The 21,425-nt window shown below is 35.0% G+C and overlaps 2 protein-coding genes across 2 annotated transcripts; both read left to right on the top strand.

Annotated features, from left to right (window-relative positions):
- The first annotated feature begins 9,034 nt into the window (after positions 1-9,034).
- Positions 9,035-12,058, top strand: LOC130047630 (toll-like receptor 4). Its single transcript, XM_056143004.1, has 2 exons — positions 9,035-9,152; positions 9,288-12,058. Exons 1-2 carry the CDS (start codon positions 9,101-9,103, stop codon positions 11,750-11,752), a joined length of 2,517 nt encoding a protein of 838 aa, XP_055998979.1. The 5' UTR covers positions 9,035-9,100; the 3' UTR covers positions 11,753-12,058.
- A 4,749-nt stretch (positions 12,059-16,807) lies between these two features.
- Positions 16,808-20,671, top strand: LOC125655120 (toll-like receptor 2 type-2). The gene is made up of 3 exons (XM_056142889.1): positions 16,808-16,882; positions 16,958-17,454; positions 17,490-20,671. The coding sequence occupies exons 1-3, from the start codon at positions 16,831-16,833 to the stop codon at positions 19,419-19,421; spliced, it is 2,481 nt and encodes an 826-aa protein (XP_055998864.1). The 5' UTR covers positions 16,808-16,830; the 3' UTR covers positions 19,422-20,671.
- The last annotated feature ends 754 nt before the right edge of the window (positions 20,672-21,425 follow it).

Raw genomic sequence — 21,425 nt, 5'->3', positions numbered from 1 at the left:
GAGCATAAGCAGAGTTACTAAATTTGGAATAATGCAAATTCGTCTAAAATGCAGTGGCAATAATAAACTTTACAAACAAAGACTTTGTTTCTGTAAGCTATCGATTGTAAATAAAATATATTTCTCATGTAAGCTATGTAATTCATAATGATATATCAAAATATATATGAATGAACTACAGTAAAGCTTGAGAGTAAGCATTTTGACATGTTACAGAACCGATGTAACTAATGCATGCGACTTTGGGAAATATTACTTTTATAAATGAAGTTGGAAAGCTTACATGAAAATCATCTTTGGTGTTCATGCATTCTGTTTTGTAAAAATGATTGCCAGAACTTTGATGCTTATCAAACTTCCAGAGAAATATTTAAGAAATGAATTTAATTCTGGGACAAGTTATGCGAGTACAACCTGGTTTGGATCAGTTTACGATTTATAATCCTCGAAGCGAAACGGATTATCAAAGAGCGCACACTGACCCAAACCAGGTTATACTCGTATAACTTGCCCTAAAATTAAAGTAGTTCCTTATGATTTAATACAAGAGACAAAGATACTAACCTTCGTTTATCATAATGTACATAAACTCGGAAAAATACAAGTCAACTGAGCCGCGTAATGATTTACTTAGCAACAATGACGAAGCGTCTAGCTGTGAAGCTCGCCATCTTTAATCTTACAATGTAGGTCTACGAACCTAGCCTATTGATAAAAATATTGTATCGAAGGTGAAGTTTGTCATGATAGAAAATATGTGTAGACTATACATGCAATGTGTCTTTCGTTGCCCTTTAGAAATAGAGATCGACTTTGAAGTCTCTCATCTCCGACACATTGAAAAAATACGGGAACTTCCATTGTTTAGGCCTACCCAAAATACATCTTCAAATATCGGAAATTACAATACTTTGAGACATTTAACTCTGTAAAGAATTCTACATCATGAAAACTTGCCATTGCATGCAACGTTGTCGCTATTATTAAATCCAACACAAGAAATTATATGTAGCTCATTCGATAAGCAAGAGCTTGTTCTGTGTATAGTCATTTTTGTTTTTTAGATCAAGGCAAGTTACTGACAAACAAGTTGATGGTACAGGGGTTTCAACAGTCTCAATTGAAGTCAGCATTTCGCAAATTCTATGGTCGTTATAATGATCTAGTTCATCAGTACAACCTATTATTGGGTTAAATGCTGTCTGACATGTTTCATACCGATTGTTAAGCCGTTCTTGGCACACTGGTTTGGACTACGGATAACTCCGTTTACCTGATCAGGGTATAGGGCTCACGGCGGGTGTGACCGGTCCGTTGCTTACTCCTCCTAGGCACCCGATCTCACCTCTGATGTGTTCAGGGGTCCGTGTTTGCCCAACTATCTATTTTGTATTGCTTATAGGAGTTATTAGATTGATCACTGTTTGTTATTTTCACCCTTCAGGTATAAGCAAGTGGCAAATTGCGATCCACATGTCAATGTGACTAACGTCATGTGATAAAATGTGACGTATTATTTTTTGTTTGTTTTGTTGAAAGGCGGAACAAGCACTGACCCCCTCTCCCCAGTGAGAAATGCATTTCAAAATGTACAGAACAGTGCTTACTTTGTAAATCATCAAAACTGATATAATATCTTAGTTTTAATCTATTTTTCAACCATCATACAGAAAAAGATGTTTTACAACAGTTATTTTCGTACAAGTAGATGCTAATATTGACAAGGAGAAAACAATATGTGTATCAAACCAAAGTAACTTATTGTTCACGCTGATTATCTAGTCCATCGAAGGCTGAAAACAGTGCTGCGATGTACATTTAGAGATAGAAAAATAGTTCCGGCATCTGGTTGTCAAGGGGGTATGTCCCTATACCAAACCAGATTATACAAAAATAACCTGCATTTCTCAATTGGAATGTGATCGATCAGAGACAAGGATATAATAAGAATTAAATCATATAAATATAGGTTTAAGATTTAGTAGTTATTCAGTTTTCGACCTAATTAGACATTGTGTAAGAATGACATAGCAAACGGCATGAAACACGTCAGCCAGCATTTATCCCAATGATAGGTTGTATTGGCAAACTAGATCGTTATAACGACCATAGAATTTACTAAATGCTGATTTAAAACAACCCCTCCACCATCAGGCTGTTTGTCAGTAGACTTCCTCGATTTAAGAACTGAACATACGTAGAACAAGCTATTGCATATCAAATCATTTGAGATATAGAAACACCATATACAGGTGATAATGGAATATTGCTACATAAATATGGGAAGTTGACGATAGAGATGCTGAAATCATCCCGTTTGTCATGAAGTTGAGTTGTTAGATTGCCGTTAATATCTATTTTCAATTAAATATCTTAGTATGAAGCGAAAGTGGACGACCCTGTGGCGTCTTTTCGAGTTGACTGGGATGTATTGAATTGATAATACAACCTATCATTGGGTCAGATGCTGGCTGGCATGTTTCATACCGATTGTTAGACCGTTCTTGGCACACTGATTTGGACTACGTATAACTTCGTTTATCTGATCGGGATATAGGGCTCACGGCGGGTGTGACCGGTCAACAGGGGACGCTTAGTCCTTCTAGACACCTGATGCCATCTCTGGTGTGGGCAGGGGTCCGTGTTTGCCAAACGATCTATTTTGTATTGCTTATAGGATTTATGAGATTGATCACTGTTCGTTATCTTCACCTTTCATGAATGAAAAGAATTAAAGTTAATAGATAATATATCATCTATATAGCTAAATGTCGATTATTTCTTCTCGTGTAGAAGTTTTTAAATAAATTCTGCTTCAAATGAATATAAAAACAGGTCAGCTAGCAAGGAAGCAGAATTCGTAACCATTAGCATTCCAAGAGATTGTTGGAAGACCTGATTACCAAAGACCACGAAGATATTTTCCATGAGGAACTCTAGCATATTTTTTATTTCAACTTCAGGATAATTGTGTGTGAAAGCAAAGTATGTTTTTTTTTTGGATGACTTATCACTAGATAGGAATATTTGCATTTTCCATTTTTATTAAAGAAGCAACTGTCTATGATGTAAAACTTATACGGTACCAATTTTGATGCAAAAGATGCGCATTTCGACAAATAATGTCTCTTCAGTGATGCTCAACCGAAATGTTTGAAATCCGAAATAACTATGAAATTTTAGAGCTAAATATAGCCAAAAACAGCGTGCCAAAAAAGTGGAGCCAAATTCATCCAAGGATAAGAGCTATGCATAAGGGAGATAATCCTTAATTTTGAAATGAATATCTAAATTTTATAACAGCAATTAAATATAAATCCGTATTTTCAAGCTAGTAACGAAGTACTTAGCTACTGGGCTGTAGAGACCCTCCGGGACTAATAGTCCACCAGCAGAGGCCTCGACCCAGGGGTCATAATGTAAAACTTATACGGTACCAATTTTGATGAACCAGATGCGCATTTCGACAAATAATGTTTCTTCAGTGATGCTCAAACGACATATTTGAAATCCGTAATACCAATGAAGTTTTAGGGCTATTATAGGGGAAAACAGTGTGCCAAAAAGTGGTGTCAAATTCGTCTAAGGATAAGAGTTATCCATGAGGGAGATAATCCTTAATTTTGAAATGAATTTCTAAATTTTATAACAGCAATTAAATATACATCCGTATTTTCAAGCATCACTGAAGAGACATTATTTGGGGTGATTAGAGTTTTATTTGTTACTTAGGCTAGTTATACTAATCGAAAAAATCGGATCGGGTGACAGCGTGGCAAGTACATGGAGTAATTTGAAAGCGAGTTTTTCGCTTGCCTAAACGGTCGAGCGGTCTAGTGTAATGAATATTGTTTGGTAACACATTTACACAATGTGTACCGTCATTGGAACCCACCAAATTTTCTTTGTCACACTGCATTCAAGGCGTAGTGTAACGGAAAGAAAAGTCATGGGTTCCGACGATGAGTGATTTCAAAGTAAAGTTTATTATAATGTCATGGTATAACTTAGGCTAAATAATACGGGAAAATCATATTTTTGAATAATTGCCAGGGAGAAATAAAAATGGTGTTACTATGTAAAACTAAATTATGTAGCATTCAAGTAAGGTTTATATTTTTGAGTGAATATTTTTTTTTTGGTTTCTTTTTCTGTTGGCCATTGTTAAATTTATAAATGGGAAAACGATCACATGAGGATTTATGTTTTTGCAACAGTTCTAATGCGTTTGCTTAATACATGGGTGCACTGGTATTTAGGTTTTGGGATCTGTTGGTGAACGATCGTGCGGTGTCTCACGGTGTCTTCTGTGTGGCCAATGTAAAACTTATACGGTACCAATTTTGATGCACCGGATGCGCATTTCGACAAATAATACCTCTGCAGTGATGCTCAACCGATTCAAAATCCGAAATAACAATGAAGTTTAAGGGCTATTATAGGGAAAACAGTGTGCCAAAGAAAGTGGAGTCAAATTCTACTAAGGATAAGATCTATGCGTGAGGGAGATTATCCTTAATTTTTTTTAATGAATTTCTACATTTTATAACAGCAACTAAATATACATCCGTATTTTCAAGCTAGAAACGAAGTACTTAGCTACTGGGCTGTAGAGACCCTCGGGGACTAACAGTCCACCAGTCATAATGTAAAACTTATACGGTACCAATTTTGATGCACCAGATGTGCATGTAATTCTCACAACATCTGGAACAGATAATACCATAAGGTGGGGGGCTACTGCATGTCTTGACGTTTTTACCGTAAAGTTACTTCCGTTTTACCAGAAAAATTGGGACCCTTGTACTATGTACGGGCATGTAGCGCATCTTGTTTTGTTGCATTTAGTGATGATAGGATTTCTTTGATATTACTGATAAAACAGTCTCTGGTTAGAATGAATTTTAATGAAGGTTTCTGTCCTTTACTATTGATGATTTTGTTTTTCGTGTCCTTGTTGGCTTCTAAGATAGAAAAGTTATTTTTGATAAGTTTTAAAATCTTTCGGATTTTTAGGGTTATGTGTTGAAACGTATGGTATGACACAATTGGTAGATTTACATGCATTTTTCACTGTAAGAAGGTATTTTTTCATGTGATTTTACTTTGTTAATTCCGTTTTTAATTAAGTCCCTAGTATAACGTCTTCGTAAAACTGTTTTCTTTTTTTCCCTTCGAGACGAGACAAATGTTCAGACTTTCTGTATCCGATATCATCGTACATGGACGTCTAGCTAAATCATATGGAATATTGTTTCAAATCTCTTTAAAAAAAACTGAAGCATGCATTGTCTAGATTTGATTTCTTTTTTAAGAATATTTCCTTGCTATTACATAATTCATTTGCGACACTTATTTCCTTCATTTTTTCATTGTTTATTCAACACTTCTTTCTTCATTAAATATTTGCTAACATAGGTGATTTGCTAGTTGCGGAAGTTACTACAAAACCAATTATTTCTATTCACGTCCGTCGTACGAATTGGGAAATAAATGATACCGGTGTTACTAAGAGAAATGGCAAATTTAGAGGGAAGTAAAGTGGCTTGGATCCCCCACCTTGATTGAACATATTATACACAAATGGCCATTTTGGCATTTGGGGAGTAAATGTACAACTCTAGGTTGTAATCCATTTTCTAAAATTCCCTTGATCCGCCCTTGAAGTATTTGTCCATGGCGCGACTTTCCCGCTGTTACAAGTCTCTCTTCAAACAACGATTGCCTCATTAGACTTAAAGTATGAGTCTTTTGTGTAAGGGGGGTTTCTATAAGGTGCATACGAAGACAATTATTATCATTATTATTTTATTTATAAAGCGCAAAATAACATATAGTTTCTATGACTCTAATTTGTCTGAAAAAATCTGAATCAGCAATAAATAAAAGTACCTCTGCTCAAACTTTAAACACATTAGTGGGTGCCAAGTGTTTATTCTCATCTGTTCAACCTCACATTCCCACTACCATTTATTTGAATTTAAGTTTGACCTATGCTATTCGATATGTTTTAGTTCGGTGCCGTTTACGCTTTATAATTCGTGGAGGGGGTCACGCGTACATGTAAGGGGCGTAACCCTCACCAAGTTATATCACATCATATAACATACATGTAGGTCAAAATTAGCTTCATTCCTTGTCATTTAATGCAAATTTAAAGACAAAGCTACACTGTGCAAGTTTTTAGCGTATAAACAACGTTTAATAAACGCTGATAAATATAAATTTCTTGCACCACGCAGGGATTCGCTTAGCAACATACAGACAAAGTGACGACCACGAAGGAAGCCGTGTTTTTCGTAAAACTGTAGCATGTATTTATTTATCAAATTTTAAAATGTGAGATTGAGTTTGTGACGAAAGTTTATAATATGTTTTATTATACTTTCATTTAAAATACTCGAATCTGATTGGTCGAGAAGCATTTGAAAAAACATATTGTTCCCCTCTGAGAACAGAAAGCACGCGCCCCAGGGTGATAATATCTAGCAACGGGTAACAGTACTCGACTACGGGTGATATTATAAAAAATTATCACATGCGTCAAATTTATGCGCGAACGGTTCGACGTAGATTGTTAGACAATGTCATTTGAGCGTTTGTAATAAACAGGAATACCCGCATCGATATACGAAATGTCGTATGACAGTGATTGATCAAATGTCAACAGACGTAAGTTTTTCTGCTTTCCTGTTTACATCAAATTTTCACCCCTCGAGAAACTATTGTCAACCTCGGCTACGCCTCGGTTGACAAAGGTTTTCTCGGGGATGAAAATTTTCAATGTTACCCTCAACTACATACAATATTTATATAATGTTTTCGCTATATCTGTAGGCCTAATGATTAGTTCCCAGCGCAAGATTGACTTTGAAAACCCTTCGACTGAAAGTACCATCACACAGACTTACGTTGTGTACGGCTACCAGAAATGTCAATATAATTTGCGATTTTTGATTCTATAAAAGTTTCCATATCTTATAAAATATAACATTGTCTTCATTTAAACCCGACACAGGACGATATGTCAGCAATTCACAGATAGTGATCCATATGCATGTCATTCGATGTGACATACATTTTGCAAAACATGAAAGATTTTTGTTTTGTGATAGGTGGATCAAGCACCCCTCCCCCCAAGTGATAATATATTTCATAATGAAACAGCAAAATTTGAAATATTTGATATATCATTATTTCGCATATGATATCGTTGTATAGGAGTTTGTATTGAATTTTTACAGTTAGTGTCTTTTAAGAAAATATACGTTTTGTTTGAAATCATGAAAAAACATTGCCTAACAAAAAACATATTATCGTGCCGGTTTAATTCTGTTGATTTTAACAGTGTTGGAAAGTAAAAAAAGAAAAAAAAGTAGTGCCGTCTAGTGTAGTAAAGGGGGGGGGGGGTGTCTGCATACCAAATGACATTATACAATATAAACTATTTCTCATCAGTGTGCTCAGACAATCAAATTACGTTTTAGAAGTAAAATTATATTGCTATTGTTATAGAAATACCAAAAAATTGATCTTTGCACACAGAAATACATATCCAAGTACGGACTTATGTCTGGGAGTCGAGCTGTTCAAACATTTAAAGAAAAAAATAATTATATAAAAAAAATCTTCCTCTATTTTCTTTAATATTTTTTGTCAAGAAATTTTGTTCAGTTAACATTGATTAAATAAATCTATACATATTCTTTATCTAATACATACAGAGACTCGGACACATTACGTACATGTAATATGTTATTACTGTCAGCTACTCTAACTGGCAATTAACTCGTCGACATAGTGTTTAGCCTGCAAGTTTGAAGTTTCATGTCAGTGAAGATTAAAGATGAATATCATTTTATTTATACATACACTCTAATCTGGAAAAAAAATAAATCCAAGTTTCTGTATTATATGTGATGCTGTTTAAACTTGATGAAACAAATACTTTTTTATTGGAATGAAGTTTTGAATACACGTGTAGGATTGTATCTGTGAGTGGAGATTTTCTATCATGTCCGTTATGTATGAAAAAAAAGTAAAGATGCGGTGCGGCTCGTTCAAAACGCCCTCTAAATATGATCATACACCCTATGCCCAATACTTTGAAAATTGAGCTAAGTTCAATTCCCAAAAACGTGGGGGTGAGCATCCCCCGATCCCACCCTCTATTGCTACGTGGATAATAAATTTATACTCATATGATATGATTATATGTGTGTGTAACAATTTTAAAAAAATCTTGAAAGCAGGCAGATTTTTTTAACAATGAATCATATTTACATGTAGCCAACACTAATATTTTTGTACAACAGTTACCATACTAAAGTACAATTTTCGTATTTTTTTCTTTCTGAAGAGCCAAAATTTATAGTTCCGATAATCCTTAATTCCAAAGCAATGAATTTGTTTGACATATCACCTTAGATATTTGAATCACTGAAGTTGAGTTGATGAAATTAATCTTAATGTAATATTGGTACTTTTATTTGGACATATATCCCATTATCGCATTATATGATGTTTATGTCTTTCAACTGACTCATTACGAAAGGGATTGTTCTGTGTATGGTGAGGTTTTTTTTTAAAAATCGAGGCAGGCTACTGACACAAAAGTTCATGTAACAGAGGAAATTGTATGATACTTCGAACGATCTAGTTTGTCAATACAAACTATCATTGGGTCAAATACTGTCTGACGAGTTTCAAACCGATTGTTAGGCCGTTCTTTACACACTCATTTTGACTACGGATTACTCCGTTTATCTGATCAAGACATTTGGCTCACGGTGGACGTCATCGGTCGACAGGGGGTGCTTACTCCTCCAAAAGCACATGACCCCAAATCTGGTATATCCAGGGTTCTGTGTTTTCCAACCTCTTGATTTTATTTTTGAGTGTTCCTTATACGAGATTAATCACTATTCGTTATATTCCCCATTTCATATCGGGATATCTTATCAGAACACGATTCACTGCAATATCTTAATCTAATTTCCCTGTCATCTAAACTGTCTAAATACCTTCCTCCATTGTCTTGTTGAAAACAAAATAGATAAGGTGACAGTTAGGAAAGAATGCTCAAATTGGATTTGGAATCATGATAACAACACAATTTACTTGCTGCCTAATAATTCTTTTTCGAATTTCAAGTAAGTGTTTCAAGATTTTAATATATGTAATTCAGAATATTCATGTCCTTTGAGATAATTGAATTTTAACATTTGTTTTATAGACCTGTTTGCATGGTGTTTATACTTCATTCTAAACATCTTCAATATTTTAAGGTTTAGAAAGCAATGAAGAAGCAAACTGTAGACGTCAACCTCATACAGATGAATGCAATAATAGCGGATGGTTATGGAATTGTAGTCAATTGAACTTAAAACGAATTCCTAGTTTCACCACAGAAAAAACTGAAGGCAGAACGTTTTCGATTGACCTCTCCAGAAATAAGTTTACATCGATTTCCCAACCTACTTTCACAGGTGTCAAGAAAGGGCTTTTGAGGAACGTAACAGCTTTATACTTCAGATATAATGATCTACAAATTATAGAGAGCTTTTCTTTTAAATGGCTGTATAAACTGTGTGTTCTGGATGTTTCATACTGTAAACTTCACACAGCTTCTCTCAGAGAATGTGCATTCTCAAATCTTGGAAAATTGGAAATTTTATACGCACAAGGCAATGTCTTTCACAAAATCCGCAACAAACGTAAAGGTTATCCTGATCGAGAAATAACAAGATTGCTATCTTTGAAAACGCTTCATATTGATGTATTTGAAGGATTTATCTTTAAAAGCGATTTCAAACGTCTAAAAAGATTGAGCGATGTGGAATTCTATACCACCGGGTCCATGTTCCACTTAACCAACAACACATTTAGCGGATTATCAGATTCACCCATCCATAACTTGAGGATGATATTTGTGTACGACGTGCATTGTGACGTCAGTGAATATCTCTTTTGTTATTTTCCATATCTAAAGGGTGTTGAAATGAACTTTGGAGGTATATGTGGCTTGAGTGTAGTACTTAGAACCTTAAAGTGTCTGCAAAACCGAAGGATAGACTATATACATGCTATTGAAAATGTTCCATATATTGTTCGCCAACCTTTTATTCTAAATGAAAGTAATTGCGAATATCTACTGAGTGTCTGCGTCAAGGAAGTAGATTTTAGCAGTAACCGAATCGCAGGTATTTCTGTAGAACCACATGGATCAACTATGGGAAAATGTATTGAACATCTTAATTTCTCCCGTAACAGGATTGAAGTTATAGATTTCTCTATTGTGCTCAATTTGATGCAAAATTACCCTAAACTAAAATACTTAGATCTTAGTTTTAATAACATAAGGTGTGTGGCGGATATCGCTGATGATTCAGTCCAAACGCATTTGAACGGGACACCGACTTTTACATTTACGTTCTCAAAGGAATTAGAAACTTTGCTATTTTCTCACAATCACATTCACGTTCTCAGTGATTCTTATAAGATTTATTTGAACTTTGTAGGCGAAGGGTTAAAGGTGCTGAATATGTCTCAAACAAATTTTCCATTTAGAATTCTTAGGCAGATGAATTTCCCCCAGTTGCAAATTCTTGATATTTCTGACAACAACTGCAGTGATATTTCGTTTCAGTTATTACAACAAACAACAAAATTGGAACAATTTGGAGCGTCAAACACGAACATGAATTTAAATGCTGGACTAAACATGAGTAAAATCTTCCGAGGTCTGAAAAACCTTCGTCAGCTAGACCTGCGAAAGCTTTTCATTCATAAACTTCCGCCATCTCTTTTGAAAGATCAAACACATTTATCCGGTCTTTATCTTGAGAACAACTATCTATCGTCTATTCCATCTGCAGTGGAACCTTTACTCAACCTAACGCATTTATATCTTCAATCTAACAAAATTTCGTCATTGAAACCCTCTGATTTTCACACACTCCAGAATCTCAAAAAAGCGCAGATCTTTATCAAAGGAAACCCTTTAAATTGTGATTGTTTACACATCTCCTCACTTCGATGGATGAAAAACAATCAGCATCTCTTTGGAGATTTGCATGAAACTGAATGCATGGAAAAATCATCCACAATTTCAAAACTATTCGATGAAGAAAATTTTGCAGAATTTGAGAAGAAATGCCAATCTCAAATGTGGTTACTCTTTTCTTCCTCTATGTTAGTTTTAATAAATGCCTTAATCATTGTATCAGCGCTTATAAAGAGATACCGCGTGCATGTGGACTACATTATTCTGCGTATTCGTAACAGATTGAAAGGTATACATTTGCCCAAGAACAAAAGCTTTGAGTTCGATGCCTTCATATCATACGCTGAAGATGACTACAAGCTGGTGACGTCAACCCTTTATCAAGCCCTGACAAATTTAGGTTTTGAAATAAGCCTACCTGATAAAGACTTCATCCCTGGAATGTCAAAGGTTGACCAGCTGATACAATCTATTGACCACAGTCGAAAAGTCGTTTTGGTCATTACAGAAAACTTTCTAAAGAGTGGCTGGAATTCGTATGCCGTCCAGATGGCGGTGACCCATGCCTTCCATAACAACCGAAAACGATCCATCATAGTGATTATCAAGGACAACATTCCAATAGAAAGAATGCCAAAAGACTTGCAATATATCTGGTGGTGCATATTGAGCATCAGGTGGCCAGATACTTTAGAACTAATGGATGGTTTCTGGGAAGATCTTGCTACCACCTTGGCCTCAGTTTGAAATATGTAAAGCTCATTTGAAATTCATTTAACAATCACATGTCAAAGAGGCATCTTTTGACCTCACTGATATATGAAATTTGTAATCAATTTAGGAATATATTACAACTGTAGACTTTTTATTACTTTGGTTGATTTTTTTTTTATTTCATTGGAAAATAATATGCATGCAAAAATTTCCAGTCCCTTTATCGAGTTTCAACTTCACTAATTTTACATCTACATGTTATTTACACTTTTATCTTTCAATGTCGTATTTTTTTCGTTTTATGATATTTCATATTAATAAAGTACTTTTTGACATACATTTTGGGCATTGTGTTTTTTAAAAAAACGATTAAAGGTACTTAGCTAAAGTCTCCTGTCAGTTCTGTAGGAATAGGGAGACGTCTCCTGCCGAGTTTTTTTGAAATCATAAAAGAAATATTGCCTACATGAATCCCCAATCCTATCTTATGTGCTTCCTTCAGACATGCCTGTAACTGATAAGTTGTGTCTGTGGTCTGGAGAGTCCATGAAATCATAGCAAGCGCAACAAGCAGCTTGCACTTATAGCGGAAAATCGAGATACATATACATCTACAGAGGTGTTAGCGTAAAAAATAATCCTCCTACAATCCCAACGACCCCATTTTCTTATCCCGAAAAGTAACATCTCTTTGGCCTAGATTAATTACCTCAATTTAATTCCACCTTTATGATTTCCTCTGCGTTAGAATCTAGTAGGTCTGTGTATTTATGGACTTATAACGATATGCAGTTGTTGACTGGGGTTGAGGGCAACTGTTGATATGTCGGACCGTTAAGCACACCGTTGCCCAAGACCGAAGGCCTATATCTGCTGCCCGAGAACCAGTCGTCAATTGTTTGTTATACCCCATATAGGAAACAATCTAATCGATGTAGTATATTGTACTGTATTGTTATACACCTTCATACTTAGGCTGGTTTCACTAGGTGCACATGGTTTGTTGACTTTGAACGGGACAGTGTGCATACATTCAACACCGGATCCATATGGTCAAAAGAAACGTTGCTAATATCCTAATTAATAACTATAATTTACGTGTTTAGTTCTGCTTTTCATCTAATATGTTCTGTGTTTCATCATCAGTCAAATCAGAAAACCTCGCCATTTTATAAATAAAGCAGCAGATCAAGAGTCATGTAACTGGCGTATAAGAGTTTTAACAAGCATAAAATGAAAATAAGTAAACATAATTTGATGCAATTATTCTAGAAAAAGATGAACACATATTTTTTCTATGGTCTTGGTGTCCCTATTTTGAAGAATTATTTTAATTTCATCTTTTGCTACCACAAAATGTGTATCCGCCATTTCTATTTATCTGAATACAGGAGGGTCAAACATGCAGCAAACTTTGATCACATTTATTTGCTATGTATACGAATGTTGAAACATTTAATCATTGTATTACGGATTAAGATTCTGAACAATAGTCTATTGTTCTAATGTCTTCTTTACAATCAACACACTGTTGACATGGGATCGTTTTCTAAATTTTTTAAACCTGTAATATAAGGCCAATCAGCGATTTTTTTTATTACATTGGACCTATATGCAAGGTGAAGATAATGAACAGTGATCAATCTCATAACTCCTATAAGCAATACAAAATAGATAGTTGGTCAAACACGGAGCCCTGGCCACACCAGAGATGGGATCAGGTGCCTATATATACGAGGTGTGTGTTTTCTATCCGAAAACCTTTGCGAGGAAATAGAAAACATACAACGAGTTTGATATAAATCATATCAAAGCACAAACCAAGAAATATTCTTTTTATCACATGTTAAATATCCCCTCCCCGGTTAATCATTTACGTCACTGTATTTTGCGAAATTTGCTTCCTTGCATTTTCATGTTTTGCTTTCTAGTGTAGGGAAATGTAGAGTAATAATCAAAGTTCATGTAATGGGTTATATCCACTGGAGAAAGGAGTGGATATGTAATACATACTAGTATTCTTATCACATAGAAATATCAAGCTACAAGTATTTCACAGAATATGCTCTTGTGCGTGTTTTGCGATAAATGAAATTTAGTACCATTTTTCTCTGAATTGTCATTACTTTTTTCCGTGCGCTCTCTTGATGTTTCTTAGCGGGTCAACGTGTCCTGCATACTGAGTGTGTGACGTATATGTATTGCTTGTAGGAGTTATGAGTTTGTAAAGTATATGCCGTTCCATCTTATGTTCGTTTGTTTACGATATTAACAGTAATAATTTTCATTTATATGTCGATTCGATATATCCCTGTGAACTTGAAATAAAAAACAATACCACAGATTCGTCCACTTCTGCTTCATACCTATATATTTTATTGAAAGCAGATATTAACGACAAACTAACAACTCAATTTTATGATAAACGGGAGGATTTCAGCTTCTCCATCCTCAACTTCCCATAGTTATGTAGTAATATCTCGTTATCACTTGCATATGGTGTTTACGAGGTTTTATCTCTCTCAGCTGATTCGATACGCAAGAGTTCGCTCTGCCTATGGTTAGTTTTTCAATCGAGGTAAGCCACTGACAAACAACTTGATGGTACAAGAGTTTCAACCAATCTCGTTTAAAGTCAGCATTTCGCAAATTCTATGGTCGTTATAACGTTCTAGTTTACCAATACAACCTATCATTGGGTCAAATGCTGTCAGACGTGTTTCATATCGATTGTTAAGCCGTTCTTGGCACACTGATTTTTACTACGGATAAGTCCCTTTACCTGATCAAGATATAGGGCTCACTGCAGGTGTGACCGGTCGGCGTGGGATTACTACTCCTCCTAGGCACCTGATCTCACCCCTGGTGTATCCAGGGGTCTGTGTTTGTCCATCACTCAATTTTGTTATGAGATTGATCACATCGGAGAAAAGAATGATGGCGAATATCGTAGTAAATTCAATATCTGGGGCACACTCAGATTACAAGGTTATTTACAAATATTGAAATTACTGATTCAAGTTGGTCACCACAATTTTTCCGGGCTTGCTTTTTTCTTGTCAATATACATCTCTGGAAACAAATTGTATTAAATGTAAAAAAAAAAATTCCTAAGCTGTATTTGTCACTAAGTAGTGTTAAGTGGAGCTTCATCTTATTTGGAATATGAAGATAACGAACAGTGATCAATCTCAAAACTCTTATAAGCAATACAAAATGTATAGTTGGGCAAACACGGACCCCTGGGCACATCAGCAGTGGGATCAGTTGCCTAGGAGGAGTAAGCATCCCCTGTCGACCGGTCAAACCCGCCGTGAACCCTATATCCTGATAAGGTAAACAGAGTTCTCCGTAGTCAAATTCAGTGTGCCGAAAACGGTCTAACAATTGGTATGAAACACGTCAGACAGCATTTGACCCAGTGATATGTTGCATTGACGAACAATATCCTTATAATGACCATTGAATTTGCGAAATGCTGACTTCAATCGATACTGTTGAAACCCATGTACCATCAACTTGTTTGTCAGTAGCTTGCTTCAATTTACAAACTGACCATATGCAGAAGAAGATATTGCGTATTGCTTCAGTTGAGAAATGTAAACACCATATGCAGGTGATAATGGAATATTGCTACATAAATATGGGAAGTTGACAATGGAGAAGTTGAAATCATCCGTATTGTCATACAGTTGGGTTGTTAGTTTCCCGTTAAGATCGACTTTCAATAAAATATCTACGTATGAAGCAAAATCGGACGACTCTGTGTTTTCTTTTATTTCAAGTACACTGAGATATATTGAATATATTGATCGAGGTTTCACGCCGTTTTGGCAATATTTCAGCCATTTTACATTGAATTGACATATGAATGAAAATTATTATTGTTAATAGATAATACATTATCGATATCTAAATGTCGATTTTGTCTTCCCGTGTAGAAGTTTTTGATCAAATTCTGCTTCAAAGGAATACAAAACAGGTCAGCTAGCACAGAAGCAGAATTCGTGCCCATGGGTATTCCAACAGACTGTTGGAAGACCTGATCACCAAAAACCACGAAGATAATGTCAATGAGGAACTCCAGCATCTTTGTATTTCAGCTTCAGGATGCTTGTGAGATAAATCAGAGTGGCGTTTAACAAAGTAGTTTTTTGGATGATTGATCACTAGTTAGGAATATTTGCGTTTTTCATTTTTGTTCAAGAAGGAACAGTCTTTGATGTCAATAAGTCTAAACTTTAATTTATGGTGAGGAATGATCGTGTAAATAGTTGAAAAGGCATACGTTTTGGTGTTGTTGATTTAAGAAAAGTTTTGTGATTTCAAGTTTCCTAAAAGTTATTTAGAATGTTTCAGAATGCACATTTGATTTTCACCACTTCTGGCATAAGTAGTCGCACAGTACGTTTGAGGTTTCTCCTTCACAGCTGTTGATATGTTCGCGAGGAGCAAAGATAGGGGCTTGGTAGAATTTTTACTGGATCCGGCAATGTATCGTTGCGATCATAACATCGCTGTTCAGAGGGATACTTATTTTAAAAAAAACACGAAAATTGTATGTTGAGGAGCAAAAAAGACATACATAATATAACATTAGTCAATAACAGGAATCGCTAAATTATTCTCTATATGAGAGATGAAGACAACGAACAGTCACCTTATATATCGGATTAAATATGCTGATGATTAGACTGTACGTAAATCTAAAGATTTTTAATTAATAAACATAGTCATAATTCACAACAAGCCTTTGTGTGCATGCACATTCTCAATTAATGATATTTCAGCTTCTATACATTTTTTGTTTCTTAATAAATTCGTTTAGAGGTACCTGTAAGAACACAGAACACTTGCTTGAAGGCAAAAAAATTTGTTTGCTTTTGGTGTTTTTATTGTTCCCTGCTACAATTAGTACTTGTTACGTTAATTTGATTTTTATATATGTTCCCGCTAGAACTATTCGTCAACATCTTATGCATGCTTTTCAGTTTTGTTGCTAGACACATTTCCTTAATTAAAATCAAAAAGGAAACTAGCACTGCTTAATTGTTGATGATACCAGACCGATTTCAATTGAGATAGAAGGTGAATGTGTAGAGAATTGGGAGATGAAGTGGAACGTCTGTTACACATTGTTCTTTACGATGCTTCAAGTTAATTGTAAGTGTATGCATTTCTATTTGAAAATTTGAATTCCATCATCCTTTTCATATTACATTAAAACCTTTATTTTAGATGCAGTTACAACAGGAGAAAGTCTTTGTAAAGTTACACATCAGAGAGATGAGTGTGGAAACCGGGGTTGGTTGTGGAATTGCAGGCACCTCAACTATCGAAGGATTCCTCTTGATTTCAATACAATGTTTAAAGGCGAAACAGTATCAATTGACCTTTCATGGAATAAGTTTACTTGGATATCAACAAAAACATTTGCAGGCATCAAAACAACTTTATTAAGGAATGTCTCAGCATTATATTTGAAGAACAATGCCATAAAATGTATAGATAGATTTTCTTTCAGGCGTCTTCCTAGGCTGTGCGTTCTCGACCTTTCGTTTTGCAAATTGAAAGTATACACCCCAAGAAAGTGGGCATTTTCGTATCTGAAGAAATTGAGAATTCTCTACATACATGGCAATGAATTTTATGGTCACGTTTTTAATTATACCTATCCGGAAAACGAACTATCACGACTATCGTCTTTAACAGAATTGCACATCGACGTGTTTAAAGGATTTACATTCAGAAGCACATTCAAAGTTTAAAGCATTTACGGAAACTTAAATTTTACCCAATTTCTAGATTTTACTTAAACAACAACACGTTTAATGGATTATCGGAATCTCCCATTGATAATCTGACAATGAAATTTGATCATCACGTACAATGTAATGTCAGTGAAGATATACTGTGCTCATTTCCTTTTCTAAAGAGGACTACGATAAGTTTTGGGGGTCTATGCGATTTGAATGCTGTGCTAAAAACGTTAAAGTGCTTGCAAAATCGAAAGATTGAAAAAATCATCGCAGCCTCAAATATTCCAGCTCTTGTTAGACAACACCTCATATTAAATGAAAGTAATTCTATATATCTCTTTAACGTGTGTGTCAAGTTTATCGATCTTAGTAAAAACTTGATTACAAGCATATCTGTAAATTTACTTAAATCTACATTTGGAAGATGCATTGAATATTTGGACATTTCCCAAAATCCTATTGGGTATATTGAACCGTCCTTTGTGATAGATTCCTTGCAAAATTACCCTAAACTCCAGTATCTCATTGTTAATCACAAAAATGTGTGTATTAGTGATATAACCAGCGGCTCATTTCTAGACTATTCAATTTGGAAGTCAAATATTACGTTCACTCTTTCAAATGTTTTGAAAGTAATACGGTATTCCAACAATTATATGCACAGAGTACCTGCTCTTTATCAGTTTCAGTTGACCATTGTAGGTGAGGTTTTACAAGAGCTGGACCTGTATGGAACAAGTTTTCCTTGTAGTATGATTTGGCAAATGGACTTTCCCCACTTAGAAGTTTTGAACATTTCCGACAATGACTGCACCAATATTTCTTCCCAGATTTTTAAACCCTTAAACAAATTAAAGGTTTTGCGAGCGTCAAAAATGAAATTCGGTTTTATAGCCGAATCAAGCAAAAGAGCTTTATTCGACAGTCTCAAAAACTTAGAACTCTTAGATTTACAGGATAATTTTATTCATCATTTTCCAACCACTTTATTCAAAGAACAAACAAAGTTAAAGTTCCTTTACCTTAATAACAATTGCTTATCATCCATTCCCAAAGCAGTGACACATTTACGAAACCTCAAAGAATTATACATTCAAAATAACAAAATCAAGTCATTAGAAACATCCGACTTTCGTGTACTTCGAAGTCTTAAAAGAGTAAACATTTTCATCCAAGGAAACATTTTAGATTGTGACTGTAGTCATATTTCTATGCTTCGTTGGATGAAGAATCATCAGCATCTCTTTGCGGATCTTAACAAAACCGATTGCATCGAAAAATCTTCGAATTTTTCAGAACTCCTTCAAGTAAAACAATTTGCTATTTTCGAAAAGAAATGTCAAACTGGGGTGTGGTTGATTACTTCTTCCTTGATGTTGTTTTTTATAATAATTGGACTGGTGATTAGAATTGCTATCAAGAGATATCGTGTGCATGTTGACTATGTCGTTTTACGTCTGCGTAACAGATGGAAAGGTGTGGTACGTTCAGATGAGAGTAACACCTTCCAGTTTGATGCTTTCATATCGTACTCTGAAGATGATTACCAGTTGGTTTGCACAACAATGTATCAAGCGCTGACAAATTTAGGATTTCAAATTAGCATTCCCGATAAAGACTTTATTCCTGGAGTGAATAAAGCTGAACAGCTGGTGCAGGGTATTGACCACAGTCGGAAAGTTGTCTTTGTCATCACAGAAAATTTCCTAGACAGTGGTTGGAATTCGTACGCCGTCCAGATGGCGGTGACCCATGCTTTTCATAACCGTCGAAAACGATCCATCATAGTGATTATCAAGGACAACATTCCAATAGAAAGAATGCCGAAAGACTTGCGGTATATCTGGTGGTGCATATTCAGTATAAGATGGCCAGAGGTTCAACAGGTACAAGACTTAGACAGCTTTTGGGAAGATGTTGCAGCCGCCTTACGATCACCGTAAATTAAATCTTTCAATGAGTTGACATAGAAGATCTACAGAATCGACTCAATGCAATGCCAAATGATTTGCCGTTTGTAGAAAGATTAATTGTATTTTTGTCTTAATTGTATAATGATCCATTAATTTAGTTTTGATCATAATGCAATACAGTTGTATAAGGTTTTTTTTTTTGTCACAGTGAAATATGTATGATTCATTTTATTGTTCGTATCACAATGCAATTGCGTAATTGTCTATTATGTTTCGTGGATTTATTTGTTCTTGTACTCATTTATAGCTGTGTGGTCTTATGTTCATCTGAGATTTTTTTTTGCAATGATTTTTTTAATGCAGCTTAATTAGTTTTAAAAGATATTAACTTTCCCTAAATGAATGGTTGAAAATATTTACATGTAAATGAAAAAAGTTAGAAGGTTTAGAAAATACACATAGTAGGAATATGTACGTAAACTTGCCACTCGTAGTGGGGACTTCTGCGCATGTGTATGAAATTCGATTCAAGTAGTGAAGCATAGAGTCTGGTTATGTAGATGTATCATATCAAGATAATTTTTCTTCGTTTTCCAAGCGTTTGATCTGCTCTGTTAAACATTATATCATTTCTCGCAGATTTGACGAAACTGTCCATATTTAGGTTTGAAATGAAAGGTAAAGATAACGATTAGTGATCAATCTCATAATTCCTATAAGTAATACACATAGAGAGTTGGACAAACACGGACCCCTGGATATACCAGAGTTTGTATCAGGTGCCTAGCATAAAACAGCAAATATGTTTTTAATTATTACTATGAGACATGGTGTACATTTGTTTCTCTTAAACAAAAACGTGAAACACTTATGACACGTGCTGTAATACCGAATTCATGGCTTTACACCGAGTAAACCTGCCATTGATCTTTCCTCTGGAGGTCTGAACTGGGCCTCCAATCTCAACTTCCACTTGATTTATTGTCTGATTATGCGTTAGAAATGGCCGAGTGTCACTGTTTGTAAACATTAATTTCAAACTAAATTATTCTGGCTAAAACAGGTGAAATAATGTAAAATATTTCGCACTGCTTAATAGACACGTGCGCATGATAATCAAAGAGTATTTTTACAAGGTGGACAGAATTTGTCGAAAGTCGGACCACATGACTTTAAGTATGCTTTGAATAACAAATCGATCTGTCATTGTATATAAATCTAATCATCTGTACCTAACATACTGAATATGCTGTTGTAAATAAAGGTTAAGTTGAACATTATCTAGAGAGTTTTTGTTTTCTGGTTTAGATACCCCCACAATTGGAAAGGCGAAGACAAGCACACGTGCGCACATACTTGTTTATTTATAACAATGTTGTAGTGTACTGTTTGCACTATACAGTGGAGTCAGGGATTGAAGATGCATTTATTTCAAGTTGTTTTATGCCGAGGCAGACTGCTACAGATAACTAGCATGTAACCTTCCAGAAGTTTAAACAGTCTCGTTTAAAGTCGGCATTTTGTTAATTTTATGATCGTTATCACAATCTAATTAAGCATTTTTGTGATATCTGTAAGAATTTATAAGCTGTTGATTTGATCCTGACGGAAGAAGGATTTAATATAGTTGAAAACCTTCCAGAAGAATTAGCACATGGTACCCCATTCATTCTTACCCCATCTCAAAAAAGAGAATACAATTTTGCTATACAAAGGCCAAAAGCAGAATATCTGTAGAAAGGGCAAATTAAGAAATAAAGAAATGGAAATTGTTAGTTATAATCCATTATAATATAGACATAAGTCTTTGAAAAACCTTCAGCTTTGTGTGGACCTTGTAGATTTGGCTTTTTTTTAGAATTCACATTCCATTCACATCACTTCTGGTATATGTTGTGGCAAAATACATTAGAATTTTCTCCTTAACAGTTGTTAATATTTTCACGAGGAGCAAATGTAGGGGTTCGTAAAACAATTACTGGACCGTAGAACATATATCAGGGTGTAAGGATTTTGTGAAACTTAATTCAATAT

The sequence above is a fragment of the Ostrea edulis genome, chromosome 7, assembly GCF_947568905.1.
Source record: "Ostrea edulis chromosome 7, xbOstEdul1.1, whole genome shotgun sequence".
Classification (NCBI taxonomy): Eukaryota; Metazoa; Mollusca; class Bivalvia; order Ostreida; family Ostreidae; genus Ostrea; species Ostrea edulis.
Note: the sequence above shows the minus strand (reverse complement) of the source record. Positions and strands in the feature narration are given on the sequence as shown.